Source organism: Meles meles, chromosome 4 (assembly GCF_922984935.1).
Source record: "Meles meles chromosome 4, mMelMel3.1 paternal haplotype, whole genome shotgun sequence".
Lineage (NCBI taxonomy): Eukaryota > Metazoa > Chordata > Mammalia > Carnivora > Mustelidae > Meles > Meles meles.
Genome location: NC_060069.1, coordinates 80,467,701 through 80,485,173, shown reverse-complemented (window position 1 = coordinate 80,485,173; position 17,473 = coordinate 80,467,701). Strand labels below are relative to the sequence as shown.

Below are 17,473 nucleotides of genomic sequence, written 5' to 3'. Positions count from 1 at the left end.
AAATAAAACAATGTCAAAATCACTACCCTTTAGGGGAACATAACGGAATTCAGGGTCTCCATAACATAACATCCCCAATGTTCAGGATATAACCGCAAATTTCTTGATCTGGGAAGAAACAAGAAAACATGGCCCATACTCAAGAGATTAGATAGCAAGCAGAGACCTACATTGAGTTGACTCAGATGATAGAAATAACTAATCAAGATTTCAAATTACCTGTTAATTATATTCAGTGACATAAAGGAAAATAAGCTATTATGAATGAAAAGCTAGAATATCTCAGCAGGAAACTATTAAAAATTGGATATTCAAGAATGGAAAAATACAATATCTGAAATAAGAGTTTACTAGATAGACTTCTATAGCATATTGTGATGACAGAAAAAATAACCAGTAAATTTAAGATAGATCAGTAGAAATTATTCATTTTGAAGAAGAGAGATAAACATTGAAAATGAATGAACAGAACTCCAGGGCCCTTGCAATGGGTTAAATGTACCATAAGTGATAAATATGGGTAAGTATTATTAAAGACTTTATTCCTTTGAATTAAAAAATTGCATATCCTTATTTAAAGTAGGAATTATTATATGTGGGTTTTATAAAGTATGTTGATTTAACTTATGACAGCTAGAACATAAAGGATGAAGGGAAGGAGTAAATAGATCCAAATGGTTGCACTTCTTTTGTATTTTATGTGGTATGATGCAATATTTATTATATGTAGACTAAAAATATATATATACTCATGAAGCAATGACTAACCAATAAATACAAAAAGATAAAGCTAAAAAGATAATAAATAAACTAAAAAGTAACTTTTCTAAAGGTCTCCAAACAGTGGAGAATTAATGTCACCTGTCTCTAAGATTTATTATGTATTATGGCATCTGGATCATCAATAGATCAATGGAACAAAATAGCTAGGTAAATGATCCTATTTGTATGATTATTTCACTTTTGACAGATGTGCCAAAACAATCCAGTGGGGGAAAGAAAGTCTTTCAACAAATCGTAATTGAACAACTGAATACCCATATGGGAAAAAATACCTCATTACCTCATTACATTGTACATGAGACTAATTCAAGCTAAATCACAGAATTAAATATAAAAGCTAAAAGGATCAAATAGAACAAAATGTCTTCATGAATTAGTGGTAAGTGAAGGTTTCTAGGATAGGGCAAAGAAGTAAGAAAAAGACCAATAAACTTTATCAAAATTAAAAACTTATTCATCAAAAGATGCCATTAAGAAAACGAATAGGTCAGCCACAGACAGAAGAATTTTTTTTTAAAGATTTTATTTATTTATTTGACAGACAGAGATCACAAGTGGGCAGAGAAGCAGGCAGAGGGAGAGGAGGAAGCAGGCTCCCTGCTGAGCAGAGAGCCTGATGCGGGGCTGGATTCCAGGATCCTGGGATCATGACCTGAGCTGAAGGCAGAGGCTTTAACCCACTCAGTGACCCAGGCGCCCCCAGAAGAAATATTTTTAAAAAACATGTGACAAAAAACTGCTGTCCAGCCTACATAAACAACACCAACAAATCAGTAATAATAGGACAAAAAAATTCAATCAAAAATGGCCAAAAGATTTGAGCACTTTATAAGGAAACATATACAAATGACCAATAAGGATGTGAAAAAGCGCTCAGTGTTACTGGTCAAAAGGGAAATGTTAATGTTAAGAGTACATACCCACCAAATTGGCTAAAATGAAAAAGATTTAAAACAGCAAATGCTGGTGAGGAAGGAAAGCAACTGGAACTCTCGTGCAGATTGGTTCGAGTATAAAATATTATAGCCACTTTGCAAAAAGATCTGACAGGTATTTTTTATAAAACTACATATACACATATCCAATGATCCTTGAAATTCTTCTCTTTGGTATTTATGCCCCCCCCTCCCCGCAAGTAAAAACGTATGTCCACACATTTATCCTAAAGAAGTGTTCTTGGTGGCAGCCTTGTAGCCTTAAAATAAGGGAAGAAAATTAATGTTCTTATAGTTGAAATAAACTGGTTCATATATAACTAATATATTAAATATATTTATATATATAAATTTAGACACACATGAATATGCTGCACTGATTTTTTATGGTGTGGTATTCCATTTATTTATTTTTTCTTTTTTAAATATTTTTTTAAAATTTAAATTCAATTAATTGATATATAATGTATTATTGGTTTCAGAGGTGGAGGTCAGTGATTCATCAGTCTTATTTAATACCCAGTGCTCATTACATCATGTGCCATCTTTAATGTCCGTCACCCATTTACCCCATGCCTCCATCTGCCTCCCGCTAGCATTCCTCAGGCTGTTTCCTATGATTAAGAGTCTCTTATGGTTTGTCTCCCCTCTGGTTTTGTCTTGTTTTATTTTCTCTTCTCTTCCCCTGTGATCCTCTGTTTTGTTTCTTAAATTCTGCATATCAGTGAGATCATATGATACTTGTCTTTCTCTGGTTGACTTATTTCACTTGTCATAATACTTTCTAGTCCCATCCACATCATTGCAAATGGCAAGATTTCATTTTTCTTTTTTTTTAAGATTTTATTTATTTATTTATAAAATTATAGAGGTTTCCTAAAAACATAATGACCTAAAATAATTTTAAGTCCATGTGGCTAATAGGACTAAGAACAACAGAAAAATCTTATCAAGATAAATTGGTTGTATAAGACTAATACTAGTAATTATACTTTCATTAGCTAACATTATATAATACTTATTCTAAATCTAAAAACCTGTATTAGCTATAAACTTTGACGATATAACAAGCATTTTAAATGATAAATACTTTTTTTTTTAAATACCAGCTTTTATTTGTGATCTACATGGATATGTCCTTATTGGGTGATTTGATTATGCATGGCATAGTTCTTCAGTTAAAAAGTTGACATAAAAAAATGAAACATTTTTATAAGAAGTAAAATAACCTCCTAATTCACAATCCTAATTCCTTTGTCCTAACACAGTTGCTTTCATTTTCCCATTTTATCTTTAGTCCATCACATGCCCATTTATTTTTGGCATATTTATAATCACAATATAAATGCCAATAAATATTCTAAAATGTAGTGTTATTGACTGGATTTTGTCACTTCCCCAAATTCATATACTGAAGTCACAATCCCTCAGAATATAACTATATTTGGAGTTAGGGTCTAATGTAAGTGGTTGGGCTCTAATCTATTGTGATTGGTGTTCTTTATAAAAAAAGATATTTGGAAACAGACACACACAGAGGGAAGAGCCATTTACAAGCCAAGAAGAGAGGCCTGGAACAGCTCTGTCCTTCATGGTCCTCAGAAGATACAGACACAGCTGATACCTTATCTCAGACTTCTTAGCCTCTAGAACCATGAAAAACATTAATCTCTGTTGCTTAAGCCACCCAGTCTATGGTCCTTTGTTACAGCAGCCCTAACAAATTAATAAATATTATGAACCACATACACATTGCACAATTTTATTCAAGATACTTTAAAAGATTTGCACATTAAAATTTAGGTTTAAATCAAAGTCAAAACAGAAACAGTATTCCTAGAAAAGGCATTGCTTAATATTTTCTTGCTGACAAAATATGTTTATTATTGAATAGCAGATATGAGTGAAATATTTCTTATCCCTCTAATGAGTGGCTTTCTCTTTATGTAATCAAGATTTTTAAGTTCAAATATTCATGGATTAGGTTTTCTTAAACCAAAGCACACCTATTTTAATAAGAGAAATTTCAGGAAAAAAATCCTTTATTGTAGAATCACCACACTAAAGGTAGAATATTTTAAGTGTATAATCAATTTGCTTCCATTCTCAAAGTAACTTTTGATTGACTAGCTCTTGAACTTTTAAAATTCAAGTTCTGAATTAGTCTTAGAAATGTAGTCCACATTTTTCATAAAATTGAAGAAATTGGGGATAGAATAGGCCTGTTTGCATATCCTATTAAACACACACAATTGCTTATGTGTTTTTATTGCCTTATCTAGTCTGACATTAAATAATCTGGGGCTCAGAATGCTTGCCTATGAAATGAAGTGTAAAAAAATATTCAGGGTATTCAACCAGTATATCAGAAATGAGAAGTTTTGTTCAGAAATGAATTTACTCATTTGGTAAGTATGTAGTGAGCTGCTATTATTTCTAGGACATCATGGTAGAAATTATGGGTGTAATAAAAAAAATGAGTAAGGTATTATCTCTGGCCTAAAATAATTTATAGTCAAATAGTAGGTCATATGTAAACATATGATCAGTGCAGTAAAATATGGTGTAAGTTGGTGCAAGTTCCAGGAAGATTTAGGTCACTTCCAGATTGCATCAGACAGGATTTCTAGGCCCTGGTAGCATATGCGCAGTGGCAGGCCAAATTAATGAGGTTAGGAGAACCTTCTTCATGGGGATGCCGAGACAGGGGAAATACAAGATGGCTACAATGACCAGAATAGGTTAACCTGGTAAAAATCATAACTTCTGAACTCCAAATTGGGACACATGGCTGACAGATATGAAGTTATAGAATGATGAAGGTAGGACTGAATATTTGATAGCAGGATTGCCAAACAACAAGGGATGTGTAATTTGCCAAGGATGAGTTAATTCACCTTCACTGAGTTTACTCTCCTAATTTCATGTTAGAAACACAGCTCCTGTTAGTTTGGAAATCTTGCTATACTTTTCCATGTGTTAGAATATATTTCACAAATAAATTTGTATTGCAATTCTTATTCTTTTAATGTCAGATAGAAAGTCATGTTGACATGAGTAGTTATTTTAGAGACAGAGAGTAGTGTACACTTACAGAGTCAACCTGCTAACCTAAGCAGTATCATTCTGGCAAATGAAAAATAGGTAACAGGATGTGCAGGCTCCTCTGCAGTGTCATTCTGACTTAAACATAGATATGATTAGGATATTATACAATTTATTCAGCATAAGGAGCCACCTTTATGGATACAGAAATACCCAAGACTTTAGGTAAGAAGAAAATCTGCAACCTCCATATTTTTAAAACTCTCTTCTTTTAAAATCTTATGCACTAGTGGGTTAGCAGTTTTCCTTATACAAATGGGTGCTTATCCATAAGTATTTAGAAGCATACAGTTTTTCTTAGGAAAAAGATTCCCATATAAAGTAATCATTCATTAGAATATAGTAGAACCTTACTTATTTGGTCTCTGTCAGGTTATTTCCCCAAGTTTTCTATTTTATTTTTAAAGATTTTATTTATTTGAGAGAGAGAGTGAGAGAGATAGAGAACATGAGTGGGGTGAGAGGCAGAGGGAGAAGCAGATTCCCCCCTGAGCAGGGAGCCCAATGTGGGGCTTGATCCTGGGACTCGAGGATCATGACTTGAGCCAAAGGTAGATGCTTCAGCAACTGAGCCACCCAATCACTCCACCAGCTTTTCCATTTTGAGCAATAATTAAAAGTGAAGAAGATGCTAGACCCCTTGTGCTCATGCCCTAGATCTGTCTTAAAGATCATGTTTTCTTCCAGACGTACTCTTCACCCACAAGAGATATTTTGCTTTTCTCTCCTTGGACCACATTCCTAATCCTATTCATCACTGTCCTTTAAGGCATGTTCTCTTCTCTGTACTCTGTCTAGCCTACCACTTTACTTCTCCTATAACCACTTGCCAGCCATATTGCCTCTGCTGCCATGTCTCTTTGATGGATCTCTGATTCTGGTTTTCAATTGCCCCTGTGACTGCTATTTCTGCCATGGTTGTTCCAAGACCAAGTCAAACTCCTCTGATACCCAGTCACTTGCTAAACCCATCACATGGCCCAGGATAAGCTAACCAAGGAAGGGGATGCCAAGTGAATTATCTAGAGAAGCAGACTGTCCAGATTTTCATGTAGACCACATCCTCATCAATTCAAATTAATTGTGGTTGTACAAATTTTATAGTATTTTATCATTATTGTGTGGTTCTTTAAATATTTTAATACTGGTTTAAGACAGTAGTGCTGAGGAGACTGATTAAGGGAGAGCTTGATAATTATTCTGAAGGATAATATGCTCCATGCATTTCTCACAAAATTGTATAAAACTAGTACACTTAAATCTGCATGCTATGAAGGCATATTTTTATTAAGTTTAATCTAGGTAGATAGAATAATGACAAGTGATTGCTATAATGAAATTCTGGTCTCATTTTGAGGGCACAGAGTATTATTAGAATCATTAAGGTATATTAACTAATACTTTCTGTCCATAAATTTATTAGTTTTAGACACTGCATCTTTTTATTCCTCTCCATCGCTACTGCCTTTCTTCATAATTGGTATAGAATGTACCCTAGTTACTCTCCTAGAAATGCCACCCAACTAGCTCATGCTAGCACATTTTAAATTTACTTTTCTCAATCAAGTTGCCAAGAAAACAATTTCAGTAAAACTCGGAACATTATGCAGATATTGTATTATTCATTTATGTATTTGAGAAGCAAGCTGGATTGCCATTTATTACAATTTAAAGGCTAAACTACTAAAAGTTTTCATGCATCTTTTAGCAATATAATCCTTTTTATTTCTTTTTTCAGAATTACTACTAAATTTACATTTTTTGGTTAGGTGTCATTATGCTGACAGAAAAGTCATCTTGACTTTCAACTATTAATTTTCTAAAAGGAAATAATCATTCTATGGGGAAATGATTTATGATTCAATTTTGTCTATTTGTAAACTTTGAATCTTCCTTACAGAAATAGAGATACTAAAGAAAAGTTTGACAGTGTCCCAGAGAAATAAGATATGCCTTGAAGAGGAAATGAAAAATCTGAAATTATTGTCAGATGCAGCCATATTGAGGTCTCAGCAGATTCAGACATCCAAACAACAGGAAGTAAACTTGCAAACCAGATGCCATGACTTGCAAAAAGAAGTACTAGGTAAAAGAGAATTGTTTTTTGCTGTTGTTAGCAACTAGCCATAATAAAATCTTGCTTTAATTAGTTTCTGTTGCAAATATGCCTCATTACTAGTAACTATGTCAATAACTGTGTCTGTGATCCATGTTTACTATCTTCCCCTCCCATTCTGCTATTTAGAGTGATGAGACTTAAGTGAATATGCTTCCCATTCTTAAATTGTACAGATAGTCTCCTGAGTTTTCCTACATTTAAGTCATTAATACATGTAAGATGTGTTTTTTATATGGTGTGAGATGCAGGGGTCTAATTTTATTCTTTCCAAGTGGATAACCAGTTGTATCAGTATTATATATTAAATAATCCATCCTTCCCACTGAATAGTACTATCATCTGTCGTATGTTAAAATTTTATATATGCTAATAACCTTGATTACTGTGTTCTCTCTTCTGTTCCACTAATTTATTTAAAATACCAGTAATACATATTCACTTGAATATAGTGACTTAATAGCATATTCTCATAGCTGGTAAGTCTTTTCTCCCTCCACCATTCTTTTTAAATATATGTTTTGAGTTATTCTTTGATTTGAACTTTTTAAGATCCTTTATTTACTTCTAACCCAAAGACTCTAAATAGTTACCTAATAAAGTATTTCTCCTCCAGTCTTTATACTTTTATTACAGATTCACAAACAGTTATTCTTCCACATAAACATTAAGGCAATTCATTTAATTCTAATCCCATTGGGAATTCTAGCTGGAATTACATTATATTTATATAGTAAATTTGGGAGAACTGACATTTTAGTGGTAGTAAGCCTTTTTAATATTATCAGCTCTACTCATTCAAGAATATAATGTGTCCTTTCATTTCTTTAAATTTGTTTTCAAATGATTTCATAGTTTTATTTGAATGTTTCTTTGTCATACTTGTTAAATTTATCACTATCATGGTTTTGCATTTACTATAAATGGGATATTTTCTCTATTTCAGCTTCTTAATGTTTGTTTTTGTTTTTGTTTTTTGGCATAAGAAGGTGTTTTTATTATAGCACAGGGATAGGACCATGGACAGAAAGAGCTGTATGGGGATTGTGAGGAGTAACAGGTTATATATCCTTTAGTTAGTAGGACTTAGGGATAGTCTGTAAGGAATTTGTGCATGTTAAAAGCAAGGTCTCCAGGATGTTGGAGGGCTTGCTATTATTAGGATAAGGTTGCTTTAGTCTTCAGTGAAACATTAACCGTAAGGCAGCCATGAGTTCCTTGAGAAATGTCACACTCTGCAAGTCTCAGGGATTTATCAGCGGGCTGCCAGTTCTAAGGAGAATATTTTAGGGCATTTCTCTTGCCATTGTTCTCCTCATCACTTATCCTGTGAACAATTTTGACCCTTAAATTTTTCAGGTTGCTAAGGGTGAAAGGTTTTATCTTCTGTAACTTTTCCTGATGAATATGGGCGTAGAGATGTCCCTACCTAGGTGTCAACATTAGTCAGTTGGGGATGTAGGAGTTATGAAAGGCAGAGACAGCTGAATCCAAGGTAGACAGCCTATATGAATCTTCTTGAGTAGAAAGGATCATCTATCAGCTTGAAGTTACAGCACTGAAGGAGTCTTGGCACTGGGTAGAGAGACATTGGAAAAAAATGATTAAAATTATTATGAGAAAAAGAAACCCAATGAAGAGATCTTTGATAGTTGACTAAAATCTTCCTCCGGGCCAGGAATTTAACCAATTATTAAAGGAGAGGGAGGGATTGTTTAAAATGCCAGTTTGAATATTTATATCTTTTAGCAATTGTGTTACATTTTTATGATAATCTGCAATATATACATAGCATTCTGTTTTTATGGTGGCACATGTTCATCCTGTGCAGCAGTTACAATATCTAATGCCATTTTGTTTTGGAGAAGTGCTTTTTGAATGAGTTATTTCAATGTTTAATAATGTAATGCTATTTTGAGAGTCACTTAAGGCTTTAATTGTGGAGCAGGTGGTGTTAGCCATCATATAGACTATTCTGTTTAGCAAGCAATCAGATAATTAATAAGAGGCACATTCATGGGAACAAAAGAAAAATATAGGTTAGTGGATGGAGCAAATTACAAACCCAGTGTCTGAGTCTCCAGTACTGCCAGTGAGAAGATTTTCAGATGTCAGGTTTGAAGCATCCTCAGACAGACTGGGATCAGGCAGTGGGAATCAGATGAGTTTTTCTGGTTTGTAATTTAATGCCTCTGATGATCCTTTTGAATGACCCATAGTACAACAGGCATATAGATTGTGTATACATGAGTTCTGTGGCAGTTTCTTTGAAGCTACCCTCAAGTTGTCCAGCATCAGTTTGCAGGGCTTTAGGAACAAGAGCAGTTTTAATTAAGAGAATGGAAGAAGATTGGAAATCTTGGTACTTGTTGATAGAATAAAAAAAGACTATTGGTTTTTATGTATTTGTCTTATATCCACCAACTTTATAAAGTCCTCATATTAATTCTAGTAGTTTTTTACTAGTATCTCTTCGATTTTCTAGTTTTACAATTATACCACCTGCTCCAATACCCCTGAAAAAGAGTTCATCTGTTTTTTCTAGTGTTCATCTCTGTTATTTTCTTGTCTTGTTCATATCTTTTAAAATTCATTTGAACTGAGACTGCATTAAATAATGATGATGACATTGAGCATCCACATCTTCTTCCTGATCTGAATTGAAATTATTGGTGTTTTGCCACTTGGGATTATATTTGATGTTTTTGGTAAATATTTATTTTTATTAACTATTTTACTTCCGTTTCAATTTTACTTAGACATTTTATATGAAATGCGTTTGGATTTTGTTAAGCATCTTTCAGCATCTGTCATTATAATAGTATGTCTTCCCCTTTAACCAACTGGTAAAATGGATTAGTATTATTGAATTTCCTGATATTGAAGCATCTTTGGTCTCATGGAATAAGCCGTATGTCATTTAGTTTTTAAATATATCGTTTCCTGCATGGTTATATTTTACTTACAAATTTGGTACATATATATTGATAAGTGAGATTGGTTTTTAAATTTTTCTTTATTAGGAGGCACTAATTTTATCAGAGTTTTGCATTAAAATTAAGTGACTCATAAATACTCTTGTTTTACTTTATTTTATTTTATGTATTTATTTTTTAAAGATTTTATTTATTTGACAGAGAGAGACACAGAGAGAGAGGGAACACAAATAGGAGGAGTAGGAGAGGGAGAAGCAGGCTTCCTGCCAAGCAGGGAGCCTGATGTGGAGCTCGATCCCAGGACCCCGGGATCATGACCTGAGCCAAAGGCAGACACTCAACAACTGAGCCAGCCCAAGTGCCCCATAAATACTCTTACTTTTAAATATTTCCTCTATCTGTGGTTAGGCCTAGTTTCTGATTTTTAATCTTGTCTATTTTTGTTTTATCTTGTATTATTTATCAAGCTTGCAAACCTTTATTTTTTTAGTCTTTTCAAAGAACTAGCCTTTGTATTTTTTTATGCTTTCCATTACTTTTATTTTCCATAACATTACTTTTTACTTCTATATTTGTTAATTTCCTATTCCTAGTTTCTTTTTGTTTTGTTTGTATGCTTTTATTTTGCAGACTTCTGAAGGGAGTACTTAGTTCTTTTATTGCTCATCTTTTTTTAATTTAATAATAAAAACATATAAGGGAATAAGTTTTCCTTTAAGTAAAATTTTCTCTATGTCATATTTTTAATATTAATTATTCTCCTTTTTAGTGCTGTCTAAATACTGAGTAATTTCTAATTTTTTTCTTTGGTGAAAGTGTTATCTAGGAGTATATTTCTTAATTTCTAAGTAGTTAATTATTTGGGGAAGGAGTTACTTTCTTATTTATTTAACTTGGGGGTATTCTGACTAAATAATGAGGTTTATAATACCTTTTTGAATTTGTTAAGTTTGCCTTTATGTTATGTACACGATCAAGTGTATAAATGTTCCTTAGAAATACGAAATAATTCTCAGCCTGATGGATAAAAGTTTATCTCAGTTAAGTGTAAGATTATTGGGTTCTTTTCTCTTGGTAGACTATAGGTGCTCTGACTTCTAGCTTTCAGTGCTGCAAATGAGAAGTCTACTGTAGCTCTGTTTTTTTGTTTAAAGGTAACTCATTCTTTTTTGTTTAAAGGTAACTCATTCTTTTTCCTGAAAACTTTTGTTAGATTTTTCTTTCTCTTTTTTTCCATTGGGCCTCAGTTGGATCACTCATAATCCTTGGATCATGACACATACGTACTGGCTGGGACTTTATATATAATCTTGAAGGGTAACGCAGACGTCCTTGTCTCATTCACAGTTTTACAAAAATATACTGCAGAATAACTTTGGAATTTAAGCAGAAATTAAAATGAATGTAAAATATCTAAAGAATGACATTAAAAAACTATATATCAAAACTGCGGGGCACAGCCAGAGAGGTGTTTTGAGGGAGATGTATAGCTTTAAATAGGGATATAAAAAAGAAAGAACAAACTCAAAATACATAGAAGAAAAAATAATAATAAAAATAAGAGTGGCAATCAGTGAAATAGAAAACAAAAAGATATAAAGAAGATAAGCAAAATAAAGCATTGATATTTTTTAAAACTAACAAAGTAGATCTTTGACAAGTTTGATCAGAAGATGAGAGAAAACACAAATGAAAAATACAAGCAATGAAAGGGGGCAATTTCTACAGATAAAGAGTAAAAAAATAAAATAAAAGTGGATGCTGTTGGGGCGCCTGGGTGGCTCAGTGGGTTAAGCCTCTGCCTTCGGCTCGGGTCATGATCTCAGGGTCCTGGGATAGAGTTCCACGTCGGGCTCTCTGCTCGGCGGAGAGCCTGCTTCCTCCTCTCTCTCTGCCTGCCTCTCTGCCTACTTGTGATCTCTCTCTGTCAAATAAATAAATAAAATCTAAAAAAAAAAAAAAAAGTGGATGCTGTTAACATTACACCAACAACTTTGAAATCTTAAATAAACATACTATTAGAAAAATATCTTACCAAGACTTACTCAAAGCAATTAAATGGTCCTATAACTACTAAAGAAATTGGATCAATGTCTTCTCACAGAGAAAAGATCAAAATTTTTTTCAAGTAAATTCTACCAACTTTCAAGGACCAAAAGATCTTAATTATACAGTCTTTTCTAAACAACTGAAAACTGGGGACTATTTCCCAAATAAGTCTATAAGGCCAAGGAAACACTGCTACCAAAATCAGGCAAAGAGATTAAAGGAATATTATAGCCCTATTTATATTATGAATGTCAGTGTAACAATTTCAACTGTATGATATTTTAAAAAATATTTTGAATCACCTAAGTGAATTACTTATTTATAAAATTAAATAAAGTTAAATAAACAAAAAAAGTTAAATAAACTCTGAATGCCATGCTACTTATTTTAGACTTAAAAGAGGAGGACAAATTTAAGATATATTTGCTAAAATATGCATTTCACACTTATAAATAACTTTCTTCAAAATGCAAGGTTTTGGGGCACCTGGGTGGCACAATTGGTTTAGCATCTGCCTCTTGGTCTTGGCTCAGGTTGTGATTTCAGGATTGTGAGATGGAGCCCTGCAGGGGTCTGCACTTAGTGTGGAGTCTGCTTGAGACTGTCTTCCTTTCCCTCTGCCCCTGGCCTTGTTCCCCACACTGCCCCACCTTTCTCTCTTAAAAACAAAACAAAAAACAACAACAACAACAACAAAAATGCAATTTTCCTTCAAAACAAAGATTTAAATTTCTGCCTCTCTTTTATTTCATCCTTTTAATCTGGCTTAGAAAGTAAGCAGTTTCTTTGAATATTATAATTTCTTAGAAGAACAGTAAAACATTAGAAAATGTGATATCTTACATTCTTTTAGGAAACTGTAATGTATATATGTTACCTGATGCCCTTACTGCCTCCTCTGTTCCTGAATACTAGTTGATCTTGGAATGAATTCTTAAAGCTTCTGTTGCTTGGTGTCAATTGTTCTTGGGTCAGCTCTTGGGAAAAATATATTTTAAAAATAGTCTGAGAAGTAAGAACCATGTTTGGCCCCCTAGCCCTATCATATTTAGAATATGTTATTATAGGAATGTGTAAAAATAGCAATATATATTTTTAGAATAGAATACCAAATTCAGAAGGTGAATCAGATTTTAAGGTAAGAATCATTATTAACAAATGGGGAAAAGCAAAATTATGTGATAAGTGGCATAGGGATAACTAAAACAAAATAAATCAAATACTCAAAAATCAACCTCAAATTCAGTAAGAAAAAAATAACAGGATAAACTAGCACCAAAAAAAGGATATAGAACTTACCCAAATCATGAAGGAATAAAGCAACACTTTAAAAATTACAAAGGGTAAGATAGACAGATTTTGCCTTTAAAAAATATAAAATCTCTGACTTTAAAACTGTCAAACCACCTAAAGATAGAAGATGGACCAAAAAAATGTGTGTATCATATATGGCATGCAAAGAGTTACAATCTGTATCATATAAAGAATTTATTTAACTATGTGTGAAAACTGCCAGGACCCAAAGCAGGCAAATGGCTGAAAAACAGAAACAAACAGAGGAAATATAATAAGCACAAAATTCTTGATCACTAATAATTAAATAAAAAAATTATCTTTTTAAAAAATTAGTACAGAGACTTCAATGATAAAGTTTCCCTTCATTTGATGACAAAAATTATGTATTTTTATAACCCACAGAAATGTTTGTGATCAAGTAATCTCCTTATTGAGAATCTATGCTTGGGAAATAGAAGAGGAAAAATTATTTATATGTAAAGATCATGTTTTTAATAGTGAATGATTAGAAATGCTTTATCTGTAACATTAATGAAATGGGTAATAGATTATCATATACCATCACCTAGAACATTATCCAGACTTATAAAATGACAATATGAACATGGGGTATCAACATGGGAAATACTATAATTGTAATATTACATAGTAAAAGAACTCACAAAATTGTATGTACTTTACAATTATGTCAAAATACATATATTCATGAATGGAAACCAGAAAGCATCATGAAAATATTATTTTTATAAGTTTTAGGGTGATAAAAATATAAGTGATTCTTCCCCTCTTAAATTACTCTCTCATGTTATTTTAATTACCTTTCTTCAAAAACGAAAAAAAACTTTACACATCTTTTAAGATTTAGCTCACATTCCACTTCCTACGTTAAAAATCCTTACCAAAACATTGTAGTACTAATTAGTCATGGTTTCTATACTCATTAAGACCTCACCTTCATTTAAGTACAGCTATATTCAGATCAAAAGTGCAGCTGGAGACTCTAATCTGTTCAGTACTCTATGTATAGGTTGTATAGTTATGGATGCAATATAAATTCGTCTAAAGGACAGTGTAATTGCAGAGCAAAGTGGCGCATAATTTCAAGACTAAATTAGGGTTTCATTTCTGGTGCTGCTGAATAGGTTCACTCCATGGGTAACACCCAAACTATGCTAACGGAGAGAGAAAGCATGTTAAAAGGCTGTTACATCTCTCTTGGTTGAAGCTATTTAAAATTGGCAAGTCAGAGGGGACAGGATCATTAAAGCTAATGATGACTCTAATGATCTCAACTAGTGATGACAAATAGAACTTCCTATGAAACTACCTATGTAGGACACTGGGTTTGGGGGATTTTGTTTTGTTTATTCATTTGTTTGTTTTTACCCCCACTCCCAAACACACACACAATCTTATGCCCATGTTAGAAATTGTCAGAAAATTTAGAAAAAAGTTCATAAATGTACCTCTTGCTTTATCCACAAATATCCTTCTGGTAAACTGGTTGTACCAATGTATCCTTTTTTTCTAATTCATTTTTCCAAGATGGTTACAATGGTTTAAGAAAACTACAAGTGCAGGAGAGACAGTCAAGTTTCTGTTTCAGGTCTTAGCAGTGTTGTATCACAAATCTGGTAAACTTTCTTGGGGATTTTCTCAGGTGTCCTCACCTCCAGGGGCCCAAACCTGCCCTCCTGCTCTCCTCCTCTCACTATTTTCTATTTGGGATCATCTAATTTTATTTCTGCCCACTGTCCACGAACCTAGTCATTAGCCTCTTCCCACACCTCATCTCTTGTCCCTGGGCTGACCATGCCTCTGAGTTTAACTTTATTTTTTCAACAGGTGTTTGTTGGACATTGACCACATGTGGCCAGCTGGCCTCATCTTTGTTTTGACTTCTGGTGTATAGGTATTCTTCAGCTCTTGATGGGTCTTCACAGGATTTCTGACTTCCTAACTCCACACTGGATGTATGTGCTGGCATTCTTTAACTTTAGCCATTCTTGACAGATATTTTTCTCTTCTATATTAAGAATAGACTACAAATTTCTTTAGCTCCAATTTTGTTGTCATTCAAATTATTTTTAGTTGTGCTTTTTCTGCCATCACATGGCATTTACTTTGATAATTTTCATGAACTTTAACACTCTTACTTTTTATTCTGCTTTCTTTTAAATGCATGCTTAATTTTTCTCTTACTAACCAACTAATGTCCTTAAGATTTTCTCCTTTCTTCATAATCATCATCTATAGTTTTCCAACTTATTAATGTCTTTTCAGGAATCCTGTCAACCATTTGCAAAGAGGCAAAACCAGCATATCACAGTAGATATCTTCTCCCCAGATAAATGACTGGATTAACATAATGGGCATAGCATTTTAAATTTTCTTTGGGAAAATTAAAATAAAGGCAGACTGACATGTCACTCATCTCATAACTCTGTGTCTTATTTTTAAGAAATGTAATAATTTGCTCAAGGAAACAATAGGATAGTATTTAAATTCATTTTTGATGACCGCTATAAGTGGCTTATTATTTATAATCCTAAATCCAGTTCTAAGCATTTGCATGGTTTATGATCCTTTCTATGAATCATTTTACTGGGCCTCCATTGCTGCAGAACTAGCTTTAAATGATAAGCGTCACAATACGGCTTCCTTTCTAGGACTAGTTGAACAACTTCCCTCCTGTTTTCCTTGCCTAATTCTCTGCTCCACCTTCTGCCTTTCATTATTTCCTTCAGAGCATTCATTCAGGCCCTATACTATATATTCTCCCTTGTCCTTCAATCCGCTTGTTATCCATGCTCTTAATAGTTTCTTATTCTCTCTTAGATTCTTTCTCTCATTAAATGAGCTAACATGTTATATGGTTGACCTTTGAACAACAGGTTTGAATTGCACAGGTCCACTTATATGCAGATTATTTTTTAGCAAATATTATTGGAAATATTTTTGGAGATTTGGGCCAATATGGAAAAACTCACGAAAAATTGTATAGGCTAGAGATATTGTAAAAAATATGAAAAAGTTAGGTATGCCATGAATGCATAATAGATATACATATGTAGACACTAGTCTGTTTTATCATTTACTACCATAAAATGTGCACAAATCCATTATAAAAGATAAAATTTATCAAAATTACACATACAAACACAGACCATATGTTATCTTTTCATTTTTGATGTCTAGTTTTAGTAACACATATGAAATCTATGGTCTCTTGTAGCATATAAGAAAATATTGAGGTGGGTACTGACAGATGACCATTTTGCAAACAAATAATGTAAACTTATGGTATCAGTAAATACAAGTGCAGTACTGTAAATGTATTTTCTCTTCCTTATGATTTTCTTAATTTTTTTTCTTGCTTCATTGTAAGAATGTAGTACATAATGCATGTAACATATGAGATATGTGTTAATTGACTGTTTATGTTATTGGTAAGGCTTCCGTTCAGCAATAGACAGTTAGCAGTTAGCAACTGGTGAGCAGTTAGCAGTTAACAATTAGCAGTTAAGTTTGGGGGAAGTCAAAAGTTATACACCGATTTTCAGTTGAACAGGGGGTCAGTGCTTCTAGACCCCATGTTGTTCAAGGTCAATGTACTTTTTCAACTGACTAAACATATTCATGTACTTGAATATGTTTTAGATTCCATGTGTAAGTGAGATCATACAGTATTTGTTTTTCTCTGTCTGACTTATTTCATTTAGCATAATGCCCCCAAGGTTCATCCCTGGCAAGATTTCATTCTTTTTTTATGACTGAGTAATACCACATTGTATATACGAACTGCATTTTCTTTATCCACTCATCCAGGAATGGGTGCATAGGTTGCTTCCATATCTTAGCTATTATAAATAACGCTGCAATGAACATTGGGGTGCATATATTTTTTTAAGTTAGTGTTTTAATTTCTTCGGATAAATACTGAAAAGTGGAATTGCTGTACCACATCAGAGTTCTATTCTTAAATGTTTCAGGATGTCCATGCTGTTTTCCATAGTAGCTATACTACCACTTTCCATTCCCATTGATAATACACAAGTGTTCCCTTTTCTCCACAGTCTTACCAACACATGTTACCTCTTGCCTTTTTGATAATAGCCATCTTGACAGGTGTGAAGTGATAGGTCAGTGTGGTTTGATTTGTATTTGCATAATGATTAGTGATGTTGAGCACCTTTTCGTGTGCCTGTTGACCATCTGTATATCTTCTTTAGGAAAATGGCTATTCAGATCCT

At 33.2% G+C, this 17,473-nt stretch overlaps 1 protein-coding gene across 3 annotated transcripts in view; it reads left to right on the top strand.

The window, feature by feature from the left end:
- LEKR1 (leucine, glutamate and lysine rich 1) overlaps positions 1-17,473 on the top strand; it is a 298,468-nt gene that overhangs the window by 196,751 nt on the left and 84,244 nt on the right. For all 3 annotated transcript variants that reach the window (XM_046002022.1, XM_046002020.1, XM_046002021.1), the window contains one exon: positions 6,724-6,909. In XM_046002022.1, coding sequence (XP_045857978.1) covers positions 6,724-6,909 — 186 coding nt within the window. The remainder of the gene's footprint in view (positions 1-6,723; positions 6,910-17,473) is intronic.